This window comes from Pan troglodytes, chromosome 2, assembly GCF_028858775.2.
Source record: "Pan troglodytes isolate AG18354 chromosome 2, NHGRI_mPanTro3-v2.0_pri, whole genome shotgun sequence".
NCBI lineage: Eukaryota > Metazoa > Chordata > Mammalia > Primates > Hominidae > Pan > Pan troglodytes.
Genome location: NC_086015.1, coordinates 188,260,229 through 188,285,458, shown reverse-complemented (window position 1 = coordinate 188,285,458; position 25,230 = coordinate 188,260,229). Strand labels below are relative to the sequence as shown.

General features: G+C 42.9%; 1 protein-coding gene across 1 annotated transcript in view; it reads left to right on the top strand.

The window, feature by feature from the left end:
- Nucleotides 1-20,733, top strand: part of C3H3orf70 (chromosome 3 C3orf70 homolog) — a 75,202-nt gene extending 54,469 nt beyond the window's left edge. Inside the window, exon 2 of the mRNA XM_001149727.7 lies at nt 15,205-20,733. Coding sequence (XP_001149727.1) covers nt 15,205-15,761 — 557 coding nt within the window. The 3' untranslated portion in view covers nt 15,762-20,733. The remainder of the gene's footprint in view (nt 1-15,204) is intronic.
- The last annotated feature ends 4,497 nt before the right edge of the window (nt 20,734-25,230 follow it).

The following is a 25,230-nucleotide window of genomic DNA, read 5'->3' as shown; positions in this document are numbered from 1 at the left end:
ACCCTCAAAGTTGACATATAAAATTAACCGTCACATCTACCACACAGTAAAATGAGTAGTTTTGAAATTAGTTCTCAGACAGTATGATATATGAATACATTTTTTTCTCTGTGGATTCATAAAAATATCAACTGTAAAGGGAGATGCTTTCTGCCTTCATCACATTTTGTAATCCTTTGAGATTTTATGGGAAAACTATAGATTTTCTGAGTTATTAGCATTAATCAATAGTCTCTAGGACCTACTTGTTTGAAATGTGCCCTGCTTGTATTCCAGACCAAAGTAATGAAATCCTAATTAATGTCTTTGAAACCATCCATGAGATCTCATCTGGCATTTTAGACTCATAGTCTGTAAAGGATTCACAGAAATTCTATTTGGTTTTTATTAGCAACATTAAATATATTCCCCAATTGGGAATTAGTAGCATTTTAATACGTAGCATTTATTATCTATTAGTATAGGTTAAGAACAGCTGGGGACCTCTTTGAGCCAGCCATCTGCATGGATAATTCCCAGGATAGTTTTAGCCTAGGCATATCCAAAACAGCTGTACCTGGACAGGCTTCATCCTTGCTGTGGGGCTGGCGTCTCTGGCAGTGTTTTTTAGCCACAGCCTTTCCCCTGCAGGCTTTTATGGCTTTGTCTCTCTGCAAGGGTTATGTTTGTGCTGGTGGTACCTTTTATCCATTATATTGTCAAGTGATAATCTGAAAAACCCCATCATGCATGGAAATCTTATTTGGTCTTGAAAACCTACGTTGTCATATTACCTAATCTCATTGATATTATTAGGCTAAAACCATAAAGTTATCTGCTGTAATTGTAAGTTTCTACACACATAACGTGGACAAATAGGTATAAAGCTCCACAGCACCCAACCCAGTGCCGAATGTCTTAGGTTTTACATACTGCTCCAGTTTTGTCTAGAACTTCACATGTGAATCAGCATTTCTTTTCTCACATGGTTGTTTCTGCCTTCTGTGTTCCACATGCTTTATAGGCAGGGGTGCTTCCTCCCTGTCTCTTTTCTCTTCAAGGGCTTATTCCAGGTTCCTGGGAAAAGAGCTGTATTATCCTTGGCCAGCCATGATGCTCTGCTCTCATTCATAAGGCTACTGAATGTTACTGTCACCTAGCTGCTAAAGTTTTTCACTCTGGAATTAAGATTAACATGTGTTCATCTATTATGAAGACTGGATTCACAGTTCTTTTCCTAAGCTTGTTCTTTCAGGAAAAGCACTTTTAACTCAGTAGTTTTATATGCCATTCCTTTGGGGGAGAATAATCAAGGATATTCAGTAAGCTCTCTTGGCTTCACTTAGTTATTTTTGATATTATTGAGATAGAATATTCAAGTAACAAAGACAATGTTCTTTAAAAAATAGGTTTTAGTATACATTCTTCTAAAGTCTTCCTCCGTTAATAGTAAACTTGTTAAATTAATCAATATGTCCAGTTATAAACATCTAAAGAATTGGTAGCATTTTAATATATGACATTTATTATCTTATTAGTATAGGTTCCAAATATATAAACTACTTCTTAATGCTATTTTCTCAGTAGACAATCAAAATTACTACTGTAAGAAATCCCATACCTTGGTCATTGAATCAATTTAAGACCAAACAAGAGATGGAAACCACACAGTGGATTAAATGGGGAGGAAGTTTAATATAGAGTATTATTAAACTCTGAGGAATTAAGGAAATTCTATGCAGTCCCCCAGGGCCTTGGGAGAATACCCAAGGAAAGACAAAGTGGGAAGGAGGTCCTTTCACCAAGGCTGGGGTTCAGCCCAAAGGACAGCAGAGAAACGCGCTGCTTCCCCAGGTTGTACTGGTCTGCAGTTGCTTGGCAAGCAGGAAGCGGCCCTCTGCAGTGCAGGTGGGCACAGGCAATCAGCAACTAATGGTGTGGCTGTGTAGAGGGAGCAGAAGCTTAGTGTGGGCAGGAGGTCTTCAGAATATTGGTTGCCTTGTGGAGAGGGCATGGGAAGGTTATCACTAGGCCAAACCAAGACTGTAAGTGAGCCAAGGAACCACATGTTCTGGGTGCATGGCTGGAGCAGACCTCCCGCAGACCCCTCACACTCGCAGCAGCCAGCAGCGGCAGAGCCCCTTCCTCCTGCAGAGTCCTCCGCACCCTCCACCAAGAAAGTGTCATCACGTTCACTGTAAAGCAATTCTGTCCATTACGGCAGAGCATATATGGAAGGCAAAATTTGGAGCTCAGTGGCAGTGAATTGACAGCTAGCACATTCATAGTCTTATTGTACTCTGGACCCCTTTTTTCTCTTTACTGTTTAATGCTTACTGTGGAATGACTCCCTTTATAGATTTTACAACCCAACTATTGTAAGGAAGAGGTGGTTCAGGAACAAAGCTTCAAGTTGAATTTTGGTACCATCATCTTAGTTTTCTTGTCCCCATTCAGGAGTAGTTAGACAGACAATGAAGTAGACACACTAGTTACCTGTAAATATTAAACTCATTACTTCCCCTAATGCTTTGGATTTCCTCAGTGGCACCAATTTTGAAATTGGCTGGTTTAACTACAGTTTCAGGAGAAATGAGAGGTAATTATTAAAGGAAAAACAGAAGTATATTTTCTTTGATTACATTGGGAACTATAATTCATGTATATGTTAATAATAGCTCATTGATATTTTGATTGTGTTTATTATGGTTATTAAAAAATGAAGTTTTGGCTAGGCGTGGTGGCTTACGCCTGTAATCCCAGCACTTTGGGAGGCTGAGGCGGGAGGATCATGAGGTCAAGAGATCGAGACCATCCTGGCCAACATGGTGAAACCCTGTCTCTACTAAAATGCAAAAAATTAGCCAAGAGTGGTGGCACGCACCTGTAGTCACAGCTATTCGAGAGGCTGAGGTAGGGGAATTGCTTGAACCCAGGAGGTGGAGGTTGCAGTGAGCCGAGATCGTGCCACTGCACTCCAGCCTGGTGACAGAGCAAGACTCCGTCTCAAAAAAAAAAAAAAAAAGTTTCAGAATGCTATATTGTTTTATATTGAAAATGAGGTTCTTGAATAATATACAGATACGTTCCCCTACGAAAGTTTTAACTAAGTTAATCTTTTAAAAAATCAGGAAACATGTTGAGTCTCTGAGTGAGTTCCTGTGCTGAGCACAGATGCTTCAAGATCTTATTTTTCTTAAATCAGGTTGACTTGTTAGCACCCTTTGCTTGTAATTTTCTGAACTTTTCATCCCCTTATCAATAAATAAATGTGACAGATGTCTTTTACTGGTTCCCTTAGCTTACTCTGTTAGCAGTATCTGTCCATTGACTTAATGGCTGCTAATAACTTGTTTGGTGTCTGTAGAACTCTACAGCTGTGTGCTAGAGCAATGGCAGAAAACTACACGAGAATCATCATGTTCCAGGCTCTACTTTGCTGCCCCTCCCCCAATAGGGATTTCATTTTTCTCAAAATGGATTTTTTCAGACTGCAATTTTAGAAATCTGTTGTTCAGTCTAGTAACTCAACCCATGCACTAGTGATTTTTGCAGAGAAGGACAGGAGGCTGAGATGGTCTCATAAATTGTCCATAAGGTCAAGCCTTGTTATTAAAATATCAAAGATAATAATGGTAATGAAAATGAAAGACATTAAGAACCATCTTTAGATTTGAAAAGCAGTGGTACCCATGCAGTTTTTCTCACCTTGTAACAACAGTAGTTCTGCAGTCAGCCACTCCCCTATTTATGCCTCTTTCCCCGCATCACACTTCTCTGCACTGTTTTCCTACACTGCAGAGTGCAGGCACTTAATACAGACGGGCTGAGTCTGTGTGTGCCCTGTCAGCAGCCGTCCTTTTTCTGAGCATATGGTTTTCATGCTTCATCTCACCCCTAGTGACCTCTCCTTGTGAGAAGGCTCCCTCAGCTCTCTTTTCTAACCAATAACTGTATTCAGCTAGCTCTGCAGAATAGCTCCAGGTGGATAAGTATGACTTCCAACTTACATGGAAACAGGCAGACATACTCGCTATATGAAACCCTTATTTGGCCACCTAATAGGAACTGGAAGCCTAGGAGACTTTTTTTTTTTTTTTTAATCTACCAGAAGTTTCTAAAAACTCTGGCCCTAAAAGGAGCCTCTCTCAACTGGAATTAGCCGTGTCTATAGGTTCAAGGGCTCCATCGTGCTGGTTTATTCAGCAGAATAGCTCTTACTGTATCCCATCTCCCTTGGCAAGGGAAGGGTTTTGCTCTTACCATGTTATAGTGGGCTCTTCATATCCACCGGCTCTGCATCCGTGGATTCAACCAATCATTAATTAAAAATACCGGGGAAAAGAACTAAGAAATAACAATACAACAATAAAAAATACAAATAGGCCGGGCGCAGCGGCTCACGCCTGTAATCACAGCACTTTGGGAGGACAAGGCGGGCAGATCACCTGAGGTCAGGATTTTGAGACCAGCCTGGCCAACCTGGTGAAACTCAGTCTCTACAAAAATATAAAAACTAGCCAGGTGTGGTGCCTCATGACTGTAATCCCAGCTACTCGGGAGGCTGAGGTGGGAGAATCGCTTGAACCCAGGAGGTGGAGGTTGCAGTGAGCCCAGATCATGCCATTGCACTCCAGCCTGGATAACAAAGTGACTCCATCTCAAAAAAAAAAAAAAAAAAACCCCAGGGTATAACTCATTACAAACCATTTACTTTGTATTAGGTACTATAATCTAGAGAGGATTTAAAATATACAGAAGGATGTGCATAGGTTCTATGCAAAATACCATGCCATTTATATGAGACTTGAGTATCTGGATTTTGATTTCTGTGGGGGTGGGGTGGTCCTTGAACCAATCCCCTGAGGATCCTGAGCGATGACTGTATCTAGGTAAAGAGACTGGTCTCAGGTCATAGGAGAGCTCCATTCAGGCCGGTCACCTCACCATCCCTCAGGCATCCCATACGTCCCCCCGCCCCCCATTATTGTTGCACAAGGCATATCACTTTACTTTCTTTTGTTCAGGTCCTAGCTCTTTTTAAATTTACATTCCATGTTTTCTGTGGAGCCTTTTATAGCCCTTCCAGCCCTCACTTTTCTCTAACTTCTACACCATGTATCATCTATACCCACAGCTTAATACTTATATTTCCTCTCGTGGTGTCCGTGGATGTTTATGTGACCCAAACTGGATTGTAAGGGGGATGCATTCTACACTTCTCTTTCCCCCTAGTTGTTCACTGGTGGTTGCTTGTTAAAATACACAAGAATTCGTTGCATGTATCTGTCCCTTAAACCAGATTTGGCTTCAGGTAGGACTAAATGTGGTTAAAAAGTATAGAGCCTTCATTATCTCTAATTTTCAGATTGGCTGTTGTGAATTCCTAAGTATGGCAAACAGCTTCTCTATTTTAGATTTATGGCACTTACAGAAATGTTATTTTTAAGGCTGGTCTCAGGGTTAAGCTGCCCATACTTGAGGGTGTCAGAGTGTGGCCTGGAGCAGTGTAGCTTGTAGACCTCTGTTGGTAAAGGGCTCCTGCCCTGTACAGGTTGCTTGGTGGTACTTTGTTCCACCACCTCCATTCTCTCTTACTTGACTGAAATCCAGATATCAGCATGATACTGGGAGGGGGTTGGTGGCTTGATTGCTGAAGTCAGTTTAGTGCTTTGGGAAATCTGAAACACTTCAGATCCCAGGCATTTCAGATAAGGGATACTCAACCTGCACTATACATTGTCCCTTTCTTTTTTTTTTTTTTTTTTTTGAGATGGAGTCTTGCTTTGTCGCCAGGCTAGAGTGCAGTAGCACGATCTTGGCTCACTGCAACCTCCACCTTACGGGTTCAAGCGATTATCCTGTCTCAGCTTCCCAAGTAGCTGGGATTACAGGCATGTGCCACCGCACCCAACTAATTTTTGTATTTTTAGCAGAGATGGGGTTTCACCATGTTGGCCAGGATGGTCTCGATCTCCTGACCTCGTGATCCGCCCACCTAGGCCTCCCAAAGTGCTGGGATTACAGGTGTGAGCCACTGTGCCTGGCCCCAAATATATAATTTCTAATCACTGACTTTACTTTCTTACCACTTTTTGCCTATCACTTTTATTGGTTTTAATCATTTATATCTTTTCATGTGAGATTTGAAGTATGCATACTCTCCTAGAGTGTAAGCTCCATGAGGACAGGGTTGTCTGTTTTGCCTGCTGTTTTTACCCCATGAACCTAGCTCAGTGCCTGGCATATAATTGAGGCTCAATAAATATTAGTTTGAAAAACAGAGCGAAAGCAAACTGTAGGGTTTGGGGGTAGGTGAGGTAGGGTGGCAGAGATCTGGAGGGAGAGGAGTTTATGGAAGCAACTGAATCAGGAAGCTGGATACCAGAAACTCAGGAATGGGAGGGCCCTGGGCTTGGGCAGGGATGGCCAAATGCAGCCAAGAAAAGCTCTAGAGTGGCTTGGAGACACCTCCAGGCAGCCCTTGCCTTCTGTAAGCAGCAAGAATAACAGAATGTTTACAGTGCACCAGATACTGAGTTACTGCTTTGAAAGCGTTTTCATGTTTAACCATTCAACCACCTTCTGAAGTAGATATCATTAATCACTTTTACTAGAGGAAACTGAAAATATGAGATAAACAATTTCAAAACTGTCCAACAGGCCGGGCACAGTGGCTCATGCCTGTAATCCCGGCACTTTGGGAGGCCGAGGCAGGTGGATCACCTGAGGTCAGGAGTTCAAGACCAGCCTGGCCAACATAGTGAAACCCTGTCTCTACTAAAAAAAAAAAATATATATATATATATATATGTGTGTGTGTGTGTGTGTATATATATACATATATACATATATATACATATATATACATATATATATACATATATATATACACACACATATATATATATGTGTATATATATATATATATGGCTGGATGTGGTGGCAAGTGCCTGTAATCCCAGCTACTTGAGAGGCTGAGGCAGGAGAATTGCTTGAACCTGGGAGGCGGAGGTTGCAGTGAGCCAAGACTGCATCACTGCACTCCAGCCTGCACAACAGAGCAAGACTCTGCCTCCAAAAAAAAAAAAAAAAAAGTAAAATGGCTCCAAGTAGCAGAGCTGGGATTCATATCCAGGTGTGTCTGACTCTACAGTCTTTGTCCTAACTCCCCTGGGCTCTGCCACCTTCACAAGATGTGTCTCCTCCTCTTCTAAGCCATGAGACTTAGAACCTCGTGCTTGAAAATCTGTAGCAGCCTCTTAAGTCCCATCTCTTCTCTTTCCAGTCCATCAGCACACATTTACCAGACCACATTCTCTTAGAGCCCTCCTTTTGTCATTCCTTGCTTCCTCAGTAATCTGTAGCCATTCACCACTGCTACCCAAATCTGAACCCCTTGGCTTAGCATTCCAAGCCCCATCCAGCCTCAGTCTTCCTCAGAAACTTTATCCTCCTTTGCCCTTTTGATCGACTGTCTAACCCCAAATGCAGAGCTGATACATTGGAGCCATTCTGCTTGCTACAATACCGGTCTCTGTCTTCTAATATCCGTATAAAATCCTTCAGTGAAACTTGGAATCCTGTTCCACTGCCTGGTGAACGCCCTTGCATATATGCCTATAGTCTTATTCAACTCTTGTTTTACTTGTCTTCTGTATCTATCTGAAAGCTCCTAGAAGCATGACTACATACTCTACTTCATTTTATTTCCCCATAGCATGTGACTTAGTAGCATAAACATGGTAGATATGCAATAAGGATTTGCTAGCTGAGTAAATAAGCCATGCGTCTGGTGGTCTGTCTCACTAGATTTGCTTTACAATATGTTCCGCCACACTAAAGAAGTTATACATGCAATTTTAAAATGAAGAAACTAGGATCTTGCATATATTTCTGATTGAGAATTTCAACTGGTTGGGAAATATGCAAACTTTAGCGTCCTCACAGCTCAAAGTACAAAAATATTGGTGTATTGACTGCCAGTGGGGCAGAATGAAGGGCCAGGCCACAAAAAATATTGGCTATAATAAATACTAAGTTCATTTGCTTTTGGTTTGTGATATGCTATTCAGTGAAAAATGAACCTTCCAGAAATTTCTAAATTAGAATATTTAACATTACTTTCAAAATAATGAATGCCCTTGGGAATAAAATAAACATAATTATAATTCAAAATATAAAGTCAAAGAACTGAACTGTGCATGCAATTTACCTCAGGCCACTCATTTTTTTCAGTAGATTTACCTTTCTAATTATATTTTGCTTGCACAAATATTTAAATTACTTTGCATTCCCTGAGAGCAGTATACTTCTTGTGTCAAGGAGGACACACATTTAACAACCATAAAACTATCTGCAAAAGCAAAAAGCTCATTTTCCCCCCAAAGGATCTTTTTAAGAATCAAAGCGTACAACTGATCAAATAGTTGAGCAAGGTACACACAGTAGCTTAGCAGGGCTTATACATTTATTTTATTTTCTATATTTGTTTGGGTTTATTTTTTATTTTTCATTCCCTTTGTGCTCTACAACCAAGAGAAAGAAACATCTTCAAGGAATTATATCTGCTATGTAATTATACAGTGCTGCAAATTGCAATGTTAGCTGAAGTTAAGGGCAGAGAATGACAGGGTAACTAATAGAGCATGATCTAAACCTTATTAAGTAATGGGTATCTTCCTAAGGAAAGAATACAGGGTGTCTCAAGGCTGAGTCTAAGAATTGACTCCTATCTTGTTATAAGAGTTTGAGAATGTAATAACTCTGTTTCTTTTTTCAACCAAAGAGCCAGGATGAGAATATAAATCTTTGTTAGTGTTTCATTGAGGCATTGTGAAAAGGCATATTATTGCCAAACAGCAAAGAAGGAAAAACATCATAAATATTATGAATCAAAACTTTAATAGTGGAAGTTACTTATTTGTGGTTTGATTGGCCTTTGAAAAACAGCTGACAGTATTGATTCATGTACCTCCACCCTCAAAAAATTTTATTTTTCATTTTCTGGTCACAGTTGGTTTTTGTGTTAGTCATGTTGTATGATCACTTTCATTATTGAAAAAGTGATTTCAGCTCCCTTTAAAAAGATTAAAGATAAATTAATGAGTTTGTGATATTTTTATATTATTTTTAAAATGGGTACTGGATACTATAATAAGGTATTATCTTCACTTTCCTATGGATGAGCTCTGAGAGTGATTTGAATGAGTCATTAGCAAACTAAGATTCCACTTCACAGGAGTATTTTAACAACAATCTGAAGAATGTGTGTAAGTTCTTAATAAAAGGAACTAGGGCTCCTTGGAGAAATGGCTGCAGGTAAAGTACAAATAAACGAGTAATGTCTTCTACTGCCAGAAAGTAAAGAAGTCTTCGGTCAAGGATGGGAATAGTTGAAAGGACACAGGTCCCAAGAGCTAAATCTGGAACAATATAAGTAACAAAATAAATGATAGTAACAGGTAGCAATACACAGAATAAATACCTGTGGGTCCATGCTTATATAAATAATTGAATAAATAAATAAATAAATGAGGGAGAAGGAGCAGCTTTTGGTGCTTGTGTCAACCAAGAAAAAAAAATCAGGAAAAAAGTCTCCAAATATGTTGAATTTGTTTGGGAATTATAATGCAAGTTGGCCTCAGTTTATCAGTGGAGATGCCGTTACTGGGCAGGTGTTCTTTCGAGGGCATCTTATCTGAATTGCTGCAGTCCTAAAGTAAGAATCTCTTAGAGTTATTTTAGAAAGTCCTTGAGACAAGTCTTTATCTCAGACGTAGCACAAACCCTCCCCTCTTCAGGCTCTGCTGGCTTTAGTTTGTTTGGGTCTGACAAGATGTGATTTCATCTCAGTATCTTCAATTTCACACATAGAATTCCAATTAATAAATCTAGAAGGAGTGACGTAAATAGAAAATCTGAAGAATCATGGTGTGTGGTTTAAAAAAAATCAGTTTGGCAAACACCACAGTAATATTTGTTGCAGACAAGAGCCACCTATCCATGCTAAAATTGGTGAAAGTATGGTGAGAAACAGGATATTTGCACAGTCCTAAAATATCTTACAAAGAGAAAAATAGTAACTTTATAAAGGAGAAACCTAGACAGGCACCACAAAGTTAATAAACATCACCTGTAACGAAGTGTATCAACAGCATGTGCCTCCTAATACAATACACCAAAAAAGGGTATGTCATCACATCTATGGTGATTATTTCCCTGTTGTTTTAGATTATACATTTTGAAAAAAAATCATAGATTTATATAAAATTTTAAGAAATACAGAGCCGTCATGTGCCCTTTGCCTAGTTCCCCCCAATGGCAATTAAGTTGCAAAACAGTAGTACAGTGTCACAACCAAGGTGTTGACATGAATACAGGCAAGATACAGAACATTTCCATCACTGTAAAGATACCTCAGTCTTACTCTTATGTAGCCACACCCCTTTTTAAGAAAATTGGGTTGTTTTCTCATTATGGAGTGGCAAGAATTCTTTAAATATTCCAGATCATATGGGTTTTTTCCCTGTAGTCTGTTAATACAGTGAACTATACTAATTTAAAAGTATAGCCGGGCACAGTGGCTCACACCTGTAATCCCAGCACTTTGGGAGGCCGAGGCAGGTGGATCACCTGAGGTCGGGAGTTTGAGACCAGCCTGACTAACGTGAAGAAACTCCGTCCCTACCAAAAATACAAGATTAGCTGGGCATGGTGGCGCATGCCTGTAATCCCAGCTACTCGGGAGGCTGAGGCAGGAGAATCGCATGAACCCAGGAGGCGGAGGTTGCGGTGAGCCAAGATCGTGCTATTGCCCTCCAGCCTGCGCAGCAGAGAGAGACTCCATCTCAAAAAAAAAAAAAAGTATAAAACTAATTTAAAATACATAAAGTCAAAGAACTGAACTATGCGTGCAGTTTACCTCAGGCCACTCATTTTCTTGGTAAATTTTGGTAAAATATACATAATTACCATCTTAACCATTTTTAAGTGTACAGTTCAGTGGTGTTAAGTCCATTTATATTGTGCAACCATCACTACCATCCATTTCCACACCTTTTTTCATCTTGTAAAACTCAAACTCTACCCATTAAACAACAACTCCCCATCCCCTGTATGCCCAGTCCCTGGCAAACGCCACTCTTGCTTTCGGTTTCTATGAGTTGACTACTTTAGATACATCAAGCAAGTGGAATCAGAGTATTTGTCTTACTGTGACGGGCTTATTTCCCTTAGCATAGTGTCCTCAAGGTTCATCTAGTTGTAGCATGGGTCAGGATTTCCTTCCTTTTAAAGGCTAATATATTTTACGTGTATATGACCTCTTGTTTATCTGTTCATCCATCATGGACACTTGTGTTGCTTCCAGCTTTTGCATATTGCCAGTGATGCTGCTGTGAACATGGATATTCAAATATCCCTGAGACTCTGCTTTCCATTCTTTTGGGTGTGTACCCAAAAGTGGAATTGCTGGATCAAACTGATGCTCCTTTTGCTCTCTTTTTCTCTAAGCCCTCACTCTGAGTATCTTTTCCTTTTAGAGCTTTAGGTTTTAAAAGTTCTCATCCATTTATTCTTTAACACAGTAAACCCTTAATTAAGATTGTTCAGAGAATATAGTGGTTATTGAATTTCTTGGCTAAATCACCAGAAACCCGTTTCAATCCTTGCTGTTGAAGAAGTGTGTTCATTTTATTCTCATAGTAAACATAATTGAATCTCTCTGATAATTCAGGATCTTGCAGTGCCTCGGAGCTATGTGAACATGGATTCTCGGCCTAGGATACCCCAGGGATGTAAGTTATCAGGGACTGGAGCAAAGCACTAACCCTTCACAGCCCTATAAAACTATATCTTTGAGTTTAATTATTTCTGTGTTTATAAACAATATAGTATTATGTAATGATTGATATTTCAAAGGTGATTACTAAAGGTTGTTTTTTATGTGGCCATCTTTACTATTTTCCTCCTCTCTTTCTTTGCATCCCCATATCACCAGAAAATAGGCTCTCACCCTCGCTCTGAGTAAACACATTTAATAGACGTACCTTGTAGAAAGAAGTGGAATCTGGTTCACATCTTCCTCACCCAGCTGCATTTCTCTTTTACTACATGTCCTGGTCAGTTTGGGCTGCTATAATAAAATACCACAGACTGGGTGGCTTAAACAACAAACGTGTATTTCTCACAGTCTAGAAGCTGAGAATTCTAAGAGTGAGGCAGAGTCAGTGTCTGATGAGGACGCTCATCCTGGTTTGCAGATGCTGTACCCTCACATAGAGGAGAAAGGGATCTGGTCTCTTCCTCTTCTCATAGGGCACTAAACCAATGATGAGAGGCTCCACCTTCTAAACCTCATCTAAATCTAAGTACTCCTCCAAGGCCTCACCCCCAAATACCATCACACTGGGGATTAGGGTTTCAACATGAAGTTCGTGGGGATACAAACATTCAGTCCACAGCACTACACTTTCAAGAAAGAAAAACAGAGCTTTGGATGAGTGGGGACCAGAGAAAGAGTAGAACCAAGAGGAAAGAAAGCAAAGAAATTATGAAGAAGTATAAAGGAGGGGAAGGAAAAAAAAGAGATGGAGTGAGGAAAGTCCCAAAGCCGGGCTTCACCTTTTCCCTCTATCTTTGGACAAATAAAGCCTTGTTCCCTCTGGATCTGAGGATGGTTCTGGAAGGTATGAATCAGCTACGAGGATCCTCCTGTGGCCGTGATAAGTGGATAACTAAACCACAGGTTACTTAGGGCAGGATGAACCTAATCAGCATATACAACAAGCACATCTTGACTGCCTGCCTTCCACAGCCTCCTGAGCTCAGTAACTACCAGCCAAGAATGAAAAAGACGAAACCTTCATTCCGCGTTTTATTTACCACTCTGTGGACAGAAGAGTAGTTCCCCAGGTTCTCTAAGTCCGTTCTCTATCCCGTGCCCAAGCATACATTGCTCTCATCCTGGGGCTGGAGGATCTGGAGGGAGGCTTAAAGGTCAGCCTTCTTTAGCCCTTCAGCCAATAGTGTCCACAGTGCTTAGGGTCAGAGGTCCTACCTACCATACCACCTCTTACATCTGACCTGATTTTAACTCTGCCTGACAAGTAGTAATTACCTTTTAAAGAGCTGGAGAAATGAAGACGCCTGGTATATTTTAAACATAGTTTCCCCAGGCAGGTGTGACTGGGTTCTTCTCAATGCGTTTTTATCAGACTGTGGGGTTTGCATGAGGTACGTCCAGGCTTGGAAGCACCCTGGGAACCCAGAGGCTTAACGACTTTAAATGTACTTTTTTCATATGGTACCCCAGGATGAAAATGAAGGTCTTTTTAGAGTAATTTGGTTATAAAGAAATTGTGGTACCTGAGTGGCTTTTTTGTGCAGGAGTTAAAAAACAAAAAATATAAGCAGGCTTGATTGATCTTAAGAGATTACTGATGTTGCATGATTTGTGGCCTCTTTACTACTTCATTTCTAATCTGAAATTGCTACTCTCCTGTGGCATCATTAACATTATAAAACCTAAGCTAGTTTTCCTTACAAATGTGATTCCTGTCCTAGGATTTCCAGTCTGACAAAGAAATAAACAGGAGCAAGTACCATACACATGAGTAATTCGCCTGCAAAAAGATGCTCATGAAGATACCATAAATCACTGGTTCTTAATCAGGGTGATTTCACCCGTTGGGGAATTTGTCTCATTTGGGAAGGAGCTGCTACTGGCATCTAGTGGGGAGAGGCCGAGGATGCTGCCTAGGATAGCACACCTCCCCACCACAACGAAGAATTATCTGGTCCAAAATGCAGGTAGTGCTAAGGTTAAAAGCCCTGTCAACAATGTGCAGAAGATACAACATGAACCAATAAATTGGCTAAATTAGGAAAAATTAAAAATGATGCCCACGATTGTGGCTACTTGTCTCTGGGATTTTTAGGAACCCCCCATCCCTGCTTTAGCTTTTTGTTTTGAAATCACTTTAGACTTACAGATTGGATATTTTCAACCCCATTTCCTTAGCATGTGGGAGGCTTTGCTAGATGTTGAATGAAAAATGGGATGAGGACCAAATCCATTTAGGTTTTACTTCCATGTCAACTATGTGGGAAACAGTTGAGGGCTCAGAGCAGAGAGCAAGGCTTGGAGATAAGCTTGTGGGCTTCCTAGAAACACCCAGCAGGGTGTCCTCTGCATCCCTCTGTGCGTTTGCCCTTTGCTTCTGCTTGGCTTAGGTTGCTTAGTGCCAGTGGAATTGGTGTCGGGGAGGGGTGCGGGGGAGACACCTCCTGATTAGGCCACTGATGAGCTTTGGTCCTCAGAGAAACCATTTCCCACCCTAAACTTTACCCCAGTCATTGAGGGTGGCCGGGACAATCCAGTGGGCCACTACCTATTAAATAAATATATAGGTGTATGTATATTATAATTAGAACATAGACACCTGGAAAGTGAGAATCTCCCATAATTCTGATGATAAACTTACATTTAAAAACTGGAAAAATATATACATTAACACAAACATTATTAGAGATAAACATGGAATTATAATTTTACAGTACATTATACTGTTTTACAACTTGTTTTTTTTTTTTTTTTTTTGAGACAGGGTCTCACTCTGTCGCCCAGGCTGGAGTGCAGTGGCACAATCTCGGCTCACTGCAACCTCCGCTTCTGGATCAAGGGATTCTCGTGCCTCAGACTCCCGAGTAACTGGGATTACAGGCGTGTGCCACCATGCCCAGCTAAGTTTTGTGTTTTTAGTAGAGACAGGGTTTTGCCACGTTGGCCAGGCTAGTCTGGAACTCCTGACCTAAAGTGATCTGCACATTACAGGCATGAATCACTGCGCCCGGCTGTACAACTTGTATTTTTTACCATGCTATATTGTGGACCTTTTTTGTTCTAGTATAATGAGTAAATTACTTAAAGTTGTCTGTAAAGTAAGGATTATAGTGTCTATCCACCTACTTCAGAGATATCAGAAAGACACAAATATAAACTGAGATTTAGAAAGTAGATTGAGTCTTTTAGATGAAAATTATTATATACCATGCTGACTTTTTAATTGACTATACCAGTGTTGAATGATTTTATTACTAGTTTCTTTTGAGGTGTTACTGAAATATTTTTAAAGACATTGAGTCCTCAGAAACCACTATGGCCATGTTAATATAGTTTGTGTAATACTCATAGATTTCAAGTGTCTTTTTGTGTCTTCACAGGCAAATACATGTATCAGCCTATGACCCCTGTGGAACAGCTTCCAAGCACTGAGATTCCTGCCAGGCCTCGGGAACCCACAAACACCATTCAGATCTCAGTCTCGCTCACTGAACACTTTTTGAAATTTGCATCTGTCTTCCAGCCTCCCCTTCCCCCTGACTCACCGAGGTACTGTATGATTTCAGACCTCTTTATTGACAACTATCAGGTTAAATGTATTAATGGGAAGATGTGTTATGTGCAGAAGCAGCCGGCGCCACATTCCCACAGAATGAGCCCTGAGGAGGTCTCTGCACACGATGCCTTAATTTCAAAAGAGAGCAATACACCAAAAATAGATCACTGCTCTTCTCCCTCAAGTTCTGAGGACTCTGGGATCAATGCGATCGGGGCTCACTATGTGGAATCGTGTGACGAGGACACAGAAGAAGGAGCAGAACTGAGTTCAGAGGAAGATTACAGTCCAGAGAGCAGCTGGGAACCGGATGAGTGCACCCTTCTCTCCCCCTCGCAGTCTGACCTGGAAGTGATTGAAACGATAGAAACGACCGTGTGAGAGTCCAGACAGGAAGCCGCAGCCTCGGACCCACACCGAGCTTTTGTACCTTTGTCTGGTGGATCCTTTTTTCCAATGCTGTTGATATTTTCTACCCACCCCGCCCCGCTCCAACCAACAACCGTAGCAGTTCAGTGGTATGCTGATTAGCTTCTCTCCGTCTTACAACTAAGACATTCTTTTTATTATAAACGGTTTTCTTTTGTATCTCGACTTACTTTCTATGTAGCATCTGGTGTCATGAATTGTGACCCAGCCTTAATTTCACTGGGAGATTTGAAGTCGGTGAAGTGATGGTCACAGAGAATCTTGGATCAGATTGAGGAGGTACCGAAAGGGAAGGAGCCGGTGTTTTCTCGGTAGCCAGTCCTTCACAGAGAGACTTTTGCCATTCCCTTTGGCATGTTCACAGGCACTCCCGTCCTGTCCTGCTTGTCCTGTGCAAGCAGCACTCCCTACTGAGTGTGCACTGGTAGATGCCGTTTCTTCCCTTCCCCTTCTCCCCGCACCTGCACTGGGTCTGGATCAGAGCTGCCTTGGCTTACTTCTGGGAGGTCACTGGAGGCCAGCTCAGCCCATGGTTTGTGGCCAGTGTCTGTACAAGGCTCCGTGACTGGGGCTGAGCTAAACATTCACATGAGAAGAGATGACCTCATCTGTCTCATGCTCAATCCAGCCTTAGCTGAGCACTTGTCCCCTGCAGGGTGCTGTGGGGACACAGCATGAATAAGACCTGATTCCCACCATGAAGGGGCCCACAGTCCTATATATGACACATTCAACTCATGACACCCAGAAAGCTCTGGGAACCCAGGGGAAGGATGAGGTTTACTTGGCTGGGGCTAGCTGGGGAATGTGTTTCAGCATTTGAGCTGGCTTCTTGGTGGGTTCCCCAACATTTCTCTGCTTTTAATTGTTCTTCAAGTCTGGGAAAAACTCTTAGGAAGTTATATAGGTATCATATTTAGGAGGCAGCCACATCTGACATCTTAAGGAAAAAACATAAATTAATAGTTTTAGTTAGCATGGAAATGCTAAAGACAGAAGCCCTTTAGGGATCAGGACTGAATCTAATAGGTTTGATTAATTCTGCTTCATTTGGTTGTATGAAGCATTCGTATGGCTTAAGTGAGGAATGGATTAGAATTCAGTGTGATGCATGGATTTTTATGCAGCTGTAAAAGCAGTTGAAATAGTTTGCTGCTAAGTCAGGAGAAAATATTCAGCGTAATAGCCATTCACTTTCCCACACTGTCTGTCTGTTGTATGTGTTCTCTCCCCTCACATGCACAAAATAGTGACTAATTCTTTCTTATTTAGCTCTCTTCAGAATTCTATTTCTACTCTCCATTTATACCAGGTATTCTTGTGAGTCAGTTAACTGCTATTTCTCCAAACCTTCTATCCATGAGGCATAGTTTCAAATCCTGGAAATTTTAAGTATGGCCTAATGAGAACATCAGAGTTGGAGACAGAACAGTACGTCCATCCTAACTATGCAGAAGCGCGCTCTCAGGCCATTGTGCTCTGAGATTCCCTTGTGCTCTGGCACCATTATGGTACATCTCTATGTCACATTAATTTTTTTTTTTTTTTGAGATGGAGTTTCCCTCTTGCTGCCCAGGCTGGAGTGCAGCGGTGTGATCTTGGCTCTCTACAACCTCTGCCTCCTGGGGTCAAGCGATTCTCCTGCCTCAGCCTCCTGAGTAGCTGGGACTACGGGCACGTGCCACCACACCTGGCTGATTTTTTGTATTTTTAGTAGAGACGGGCTTTCACCATGTTAGCCAGGATGGTCTCGATCTGACCTTGTGATCCACTCACCTCGGCCTCCCCAAGTGCTGGGATTACAAGCATGAGCCACCACGCCCGGCTGGATTTGTAAGAAAAAGTTGTGTTCTCCCCTGAAGCCTCCATTTAGCATCATTCACAAACTACTCAAGGAAGAATCTGCTTTCCCAGTTGTATGTATAATTTAAGTCGTTTACTAGATAGAAATTTTTTTTAGGTTTAGGTGGCCAAGACATCTATACGGTTTAGAAGGCAGAGTATACATTTTCCTTTGCAAACAGTATGAGTTAAAACTTTCTATGCTAAATGAGAATGCAGCATAAAGTCTCCACTTACTGAAATTTAAAGATTCAACAAGACAAACCAAGAAGGGGGTCAGAGGAGCTCTAGGAAAGGCCCAGGAGAGGGCAGGTGGAGGCAGGTGTGAGCATGAGGAGCTTCCCCCTGCCAGGGCATGGCCCAGGTGGCACAGGGACATCTGATGAGCCCTGCCCGAGGTTCTCGGTGCCTCCCGTGCATGAATGGCTCACTGAAGGCAGGTGTGGAAGCCAAATGCCTGCAAGCCGTGTGTCAGGCCACAGCAGTGCAGTCATGCGTCACGCACTCAGGTTTGTAACAGCAACACCAGGGCCCTGTCTAGATTTACCCTGTGGGTGAGCCCGTTCTCCAGATGGGCGTATAAAGGGGCTTTCTCCTCTACACCATTCCTGTCAACGTTCTGCACAGGCCCACATTCCCACCACTAAACCAATGGAGTCAACCAGATTTCTAAAGCCATGGATATACGTGGTCACGGGGCCACATTTCTGCAGCTGGCTCAGTGGCAGGCTTGGGCCGTCTCTCAGTACCATCTAAGACTTCTGTCTAGGTTCCTGTTTTTTTAGACTCCTGAACTGCCATTCTGATTAGACACAATTTTAATGGAATTTTTGGATTTAATAATAGTTGATAATCACCTTATGTATTTGCACAATCTCTTTATAATTAAAAACTCACTAAGCTTCACTTACTACTATCTACTATATAGAATTAGAGACATTCCATTGGATTCTAAGTATCAGACACTCCTGGATCTCAAAATGACCTTTTCTAAATAAGCACAAGATTTATTTTTGTCCTAGCACTGTTGATAATACTCTGAAATATGTTATTGAACTGGAATTGTTTCTTTATGCTTGCATTCCAAAACCAACTGAAACAGATTGTAGTTTCACTTTAAATTCTAGGCCTGTTCTATATTATATGAAGGAATTCTCTGTAACGCTGATACTATGTTGCTAATTTGTATACTTATAGGCACTTTAGAAAATGTTTAGACTGCAACATGCACTATAACATTCAACTCAGTCACATGAAGTGGTTAACACTTGCACACTGACTGACAGATATGAAAGCTGTATACTTCGGACCCAGTAATATGCTCATTGGAGCAAGGGTTGGGCTGTGTGGATGGATAAACTGCTTTCTTGGGTTTACATGGAAACCTGGTACCACTCCTACTTTTGGAAAGTTGGTATAAAAGCTATTAGGTAGAAGCTTGATTCCACTAAATGTAGAATTTAGTTTTCTTCTCTAGCCAAGATTTTAGAAGTTTCAAGTTTCAAATATGCTTATAACTTTTCCAAGAAATGATGATTACAGTGCTTTTGTGGTTACAACTGTTTGGTATATTAAAAAATAAGGGTTTACTATCACATCTAGGTCTTTTTTACTATGTCATTTTTAAGATATGAAATAAGAATCTAAGAACAGCCCTGAAGAACAGTCCTTTCCTGGGAGGGGAAGACTTGTAATTCAAGGTCATATAATACAAAATAAAACAAAAACAAAAGCACCAAGAGCAGAACAAAACAACGTAGTTGCTTTCCTGAAATACTGTTTGGATTTGATTCTATCTTGGGAGTGGTGGCTTTACTTTTTTTTTTTTTTTTTTTTTTTTTTTTTTTTTTTTTTTTTTTTGAGACAGAGTCTCGCTCCTTCGCCCAGGCTGGAGTGCAGTGGCACGATCTCGGCTCACTGCCAGCTCTGCCTCCCAGGTTCATGCCATTCTCCTGCCTCAGCCTGCCGAGTAGCTGGGACTACAGGCGCCCACCACCACGCCCAGCTAATTTTTTGTATTTTTAGTAGAAACGGGGTTTCACCGTGTTAGCCAGGATGGTCTTGATCTCATGACCTCGTGATCCACCCTCCTCGGCTTCCGAAAGTGCTGGGATTACAGGCGTGAGCCACCACACCCGGCCGGCTTTACTTCTAATCCTCCACTTCTTGGTCTATTTGAACCATCACAAGTATTTTGGGACCGATAACAAACCCCTTTTATGCTAATTTAATTCTTGACTTGGGTAATAGGTGCACCTGGATAATTTATAAAGCTGTCCATAGATCTAAGTTTAGTGGTACAGATACTACTGGGCAGGAGAAAAAGCACAAGTTAAAATATTTCTACAGTCAGCTCTTAATATTCCCACATCTTGTTTGCAAAATTTTATGGTCACGTTCTGGCTTTTTTACATGAGGAAAACAAAGTTTTAACAGTGTTCTCTTCTGTCCCCTTCTCCAGAGGAGGTGTGAACCAGAACTGAGGAGGCCGTTATATTTCAGGCTTTTCAGTAGTACAATTTTGTCCTCTCCCACCGAGGAGGAGGGAAGAAGGGGGAAGCCAGTGGGAGTTCCACGCGCGTGGTCAGTGCTGTAAGTTCCCGGATATCAGTGTCTCTCACATCAACACAGAAATAGGGCACTTCTCGACATTAATTTTGGAATTATTCACCATTTAAAAATTGTCACTGCTCTTTTTCATTACTGTAGGTAACTGAGAGTTAGCTGTTCTAGGAAAAGGCCATGTTTCAGTTAGTGCTATCAATTCTTTTTTCGATTAAGGTTGAAGCAGTGTTCTCTTAGTAGCCTGAACACTTCTCAAAGCAACTTATCACTAGCGGCTTTAATATTGAGCTTCTATATCGTTGTGTCCACCTCACTTTTTAAGGCTGTTCATACCTGGCAATATTCACTTACTCTGCTATTTTTAAAAACTATTTTAAAGTTTTAAGCACAATGTTGACTCTTCTGTAATTTCCTAAAATTATATTGTTTTCCTACAGACAGCTCAACTTTCCTTGATATGTAACACTTTAAGAAAATAACTGCCTTGTAAAATAAACGTGATTTTTTTTTTCTTTTATACCAGAACAAATCTGCTGTTTTGGAGTGTACCCAACCCCAAAACCAAAACTCACGTTTGCAAAGTGTGAAACATTTATATATCAGGTCTTTCCTACATGCTAGGAAATAGCGTATGGCCATTACCCCATTAAACCTTTACAAGACCTCATGAGGTGCAGATAAATTGTACTGTCCGCAGTATCTACCCATAGTCACCACTCATGATAACTCCCAGAACTCTGGCTACATTGGGTTTATAGCAAATAAAACTTGACACCCCCCCCCCACCACCACCACCAAATAGCATTTATTTCACACGCAGTTACAGCCTTTCTGTTCGGCTTACACGTGCCATGTGGGGCAGTGTTGGCTGCAGTTCTAACTGAAGATCAGGCATTGAGGGAGGCTGCTGCCCGGCAGAGCCTGGGGGGTCGCTTGGTCACCAATACTCGGGGGCCAGGCCTCAGCGCGGCAAGTCCATACTCAGAAAAGAACAGCTTCAGGGGTTGGAGTCTATTGAACAACCTTCCTAGGAACTGCTAAATAAAGTCATTATCAGTAATAAAATCCTTGTTAATATTAATTTTAGTTCAATGGCTACCTTAAGCTTTCTATGCATAATCTCCACAGCAACCCTGTGAGGGAGATTACAGCAGCCCCATTTCACAGATCAGGAAAAGAGCTCAAGAAGTCCACATCTTTACCCAGTGTGGCACAGCTCGTACATGAGTGGCAGTCAGGGTTTGAACCCGGTCACTTTGGCTCTAGAGTCCGCACTCTTGGCCCATTGTCTGCATTACTCCATCCCCCTAACCCAGCAGACACCTTCCCACAGACTAGTGCCTCATCTACCTCAGTGCACCTGGTCCCAACACAGTGGAGGAGAAACACTGACAGGCTTCCCTCTTTGTCCCCTTCTCTGTCCTCCATACAGTGCCGCCCCACCCCGCACCCCATACCATGTCTCTGCAAATATCTCTACGCTCTGATGAGGCCATTGCTTCTTCCATGTTTAATCACCTCTTGACTAGCATTCAAGACTAGCTCTGCCTTTCCTAAAGCTAACTGATCTTTTAAAGTGATTCCTGCAGACAGCGCATCTCATCTGTGTGTGCACTGTACTGTTTTAACTCTACCTAATTGTATTGCCAAGTCCTAGAAGGCATCTCATTGTAGCCTCTTACAAATGCTGACTGCACACACTTTTATTCTGCAATAAACTTTAATTTAGCATCTCGTCCTCATTACAATTCAATCACTGGGAATTGGTAATGCCCTTAACCCTTACTGTCCCACCCCAGTTCTGTGCTGAATGAAGGGAGTAAGAAGGATCTCGGGACTCAGCCTCCCTGCGGTAGGGTCAGGAAGGGGCAGTTAGAGGTCAGATGGAATTCTTCAGGAATCAGGGAGATACGGGAAATTGACGGAAATAAAAAGGCAAAAGGAATGTGCCAAGATTAATAGTGTTTGTTTTACATTTTCTACTTTTCTGAAATGAAGATACAATTACTTTTACAATCAGAAACGACCCAGTAAGTTATTTTGACGATGTCAACTCCTAGGACGGTGAGTACACATGGAGTCTGATTTTGCTGGATCTGTGCCTGGAAGTGAGTTGAGGCCGTGGCCAAACCTGCTCATGCACCTGCTGGAAGAGACTAGCAGCTGGGCTGGGAGTGTGCGTCATGAAACTAATGGGCCTCCACGGAGGAGTGACCCCTTTCGTGGCTGGAGAGTTCATGGGCCAGGTGGGTTGGAGAAAGGGGTGAGGCTTCATTTCTTCCTGTCTTCCCCAGTCCCAGCCTGAAGTTGTGTGTGACTCGAGATAGGAGATGAGAAAGCTTGGGATCCGGGGGGACCATCCTGGCCCTGTATGACACCTAGCTGGTCACCTGTTGTCAAACCCCAGTGATTTCTCCCAGGACAAAGATGATGACAAAATACAAGGCATCGTGGATCAGCAGAACACCACAGTGTCTGAACAGGGACCTGCAGTTTACGTAGCATCTTCCCAGATGGCAGCTTATCTGCTAGACCCATCAACTCTGTGTGGTGGACAGGGCAGGGACATTGGCGAGTTTCTTGCGAAGCAGCCAAGAGTTAACTCTAAAGATCACACGGCAGGAAGTGGCAAGGTCAGAGCCCCAGACTTCTGATTCCAAAGCCAGCCTTGCTGCTTTACCACTTGTTGAGCCGCGGCAATGAAACCCTGCCCTGCTTTGCAGCCCATTTTCTCTTCGCCCCACAGCTGAGGCCACGAGGGCATCCCTTGCCTCGAGGGAACTACAGCTCAGCCCTCAGGTATCGCCCGAGGTTGCCCTTGGTGCCACATCACTCTGTGCGCCAGCCTGGCTTGACCTGGATCTGAGTCTGTCTGGAGAACAGGCATGACCTCGTGCTCAAGCGTGGCCGCTGGGTCTGAGAACTCATCCTGGGAATTGGCCTCGGGTCGGCATTTATTTTTATTTTTTGAGATGGAGTCTTGCTCTGTTGCCCAGGCTGGAGTGCAGTGGCGCAAACTCAGCTCACCACAACCTCCACCTCCCGGCTTCAAGCGATTCTTCTGCCTCAGCCTCCTGAGTAGCTGGGACTACAGGCGCCCGCCACCACGCCCGGTTAATTTTTGTGTTTTTAGTAGAGACGGGGTTTCATTATGTTGGCCAGGCTGGTCTCAACCTCCTGACCTTGCGATCCACCCACCTCAGCCTCTCAAAGTGCTGGGATTACAGACGTGAGCCACCGCGCCCACCAGGTCGGCTCTTTAAGCAGCAGCTGCTCCTGTCTCCCTCCCTCCTACCTCCGTTGGGATTGGGACCTTTGATACCAATTGCTTCCCTCAACTATTGCATGTCCTCAGTAGCATCCGCTTTGGACTTGCCTCTCAGGCCAGTCTACTTCAGGCGACTGTGTAGATCCTGACTGATTACCCGGCCATGAGCCTCTCATATCTGCCTCAACCAGGACTCTCTGCAGTAAACAAGAGTACATTTCAGCCCTCATGTTTAGAATCTGCCTGTGTGAGTTGCGATGCCAAAATTCACAGAGCAAATATAGGCACACCCATTTATCTGCAGAAGGACCTGGAAAAGCCATCCTGGTCCATGAGCATCACCACTCCAAGCGGTCGGACAGGACTCTGGAGCTCTCGGGAAAAGCGGGAAGGCCACACAGTACCAGGAGGGGAGGTTCACCGTGGGCCAGGTGTGAGCTGAACAGGGGATTCCCAGAGCCTGTTTTCCCTAAGAACCTGGAATAATGAGGCAATTCTAGCCTAATCTAGAGGCTGCACTGAGTATGTGGGAAGCACGTCACATATTTGGGGTTCCCGAGGAAACCAAATGAGGATACCTTGGGAAACCAAATATCTGGATGAACATGGGGCACACAGTGGAGATCTCTGATGAGTCACCAAGAGGCCAGTGGAAGATCAGCCAGTCCAGCTAGAATTCACTGAGGTCCTTTCACATCACTGGGGGTCCAAAGAGGTCAGTCCTATCCCAAAAAGATTTTTGCTGTCCCCATCATCATTTCCAAGGGTCACAGGCAGTGAATTGCTAGAGCTATCCAGTGCCTTCTGAGTCAGTCAGGGAGTCACCTGGGCCCACATTATGCCACTTAGAGAGGGACTGATGGGGTCACGGAGAGGCCAGCAGCGGTGAGTATAAAGGGAGGCAGTTACCTGAAACCTCATCTCATGTGGAGATGAGGCAGGGGTGGTGTGGGGGTGGGGGCTATGGGCATGCTGGAGGAGGATGGGCCGACTCATTCATCTAGAGAGAAGAGGCTGGGCTGGGCACAGTGGCTCACGCCTGTAATCCCAGCACTTTGGGAGGCTGAGGTGGGTGGATCACGAGGTCAGGAGATTGAGACCATGCTGGCCAACATGGTGAAACAGTACCTCTACTAAAAATACAAATCTTAGCCAGGCATGGTGGCGTGCACATGTAGTCCCAGCTATTCAGGAGGATGAGGCAGGAGAATCGCTTGAACCTGGGAAGCGGAGGTTGCAGTAAGCTGAGATCATGCCACTGCACTCCAGCCTGGGCAACAGTGAGACTCCGTCTTTTAAAAAAAGAAAAAAAAAAAAAGAAGAGGCTGGGTTGGGCAAACCATCAGGCCCAAGTTTGCTAGGGGCTGGGATGTGGACCCCAAGACTACTAGGACCCAATGCTGACCTTTGAGATAGGCACAGCACAGGGATCTGAGGGAACAGATGTCCGGAATGGGGGACTACAGCTTCTCTCATAAGTGCCTCAATGTGAGCCCAGCGTGGTGGCTCACACCCGTAATCCCAGCACTTTGGGAGGCTGAGGTAGGAGGATCGCTTTTGCCTGGGAGTTTGAGACTAAGCCTGGGCAACAAAGTGAGACCTCCATCTCTGCAAAAAAATAAAAAATAAACTAGCCGAGTGTCCACACCCGTAGTCCCAGCTACTTGTGAGGCCGAGGTGGAAGAATCTCTTCAGCTTGGGAGGTGGAGGTTGCAGTGAGCCATGATTGTGCCATTACACTCTAGT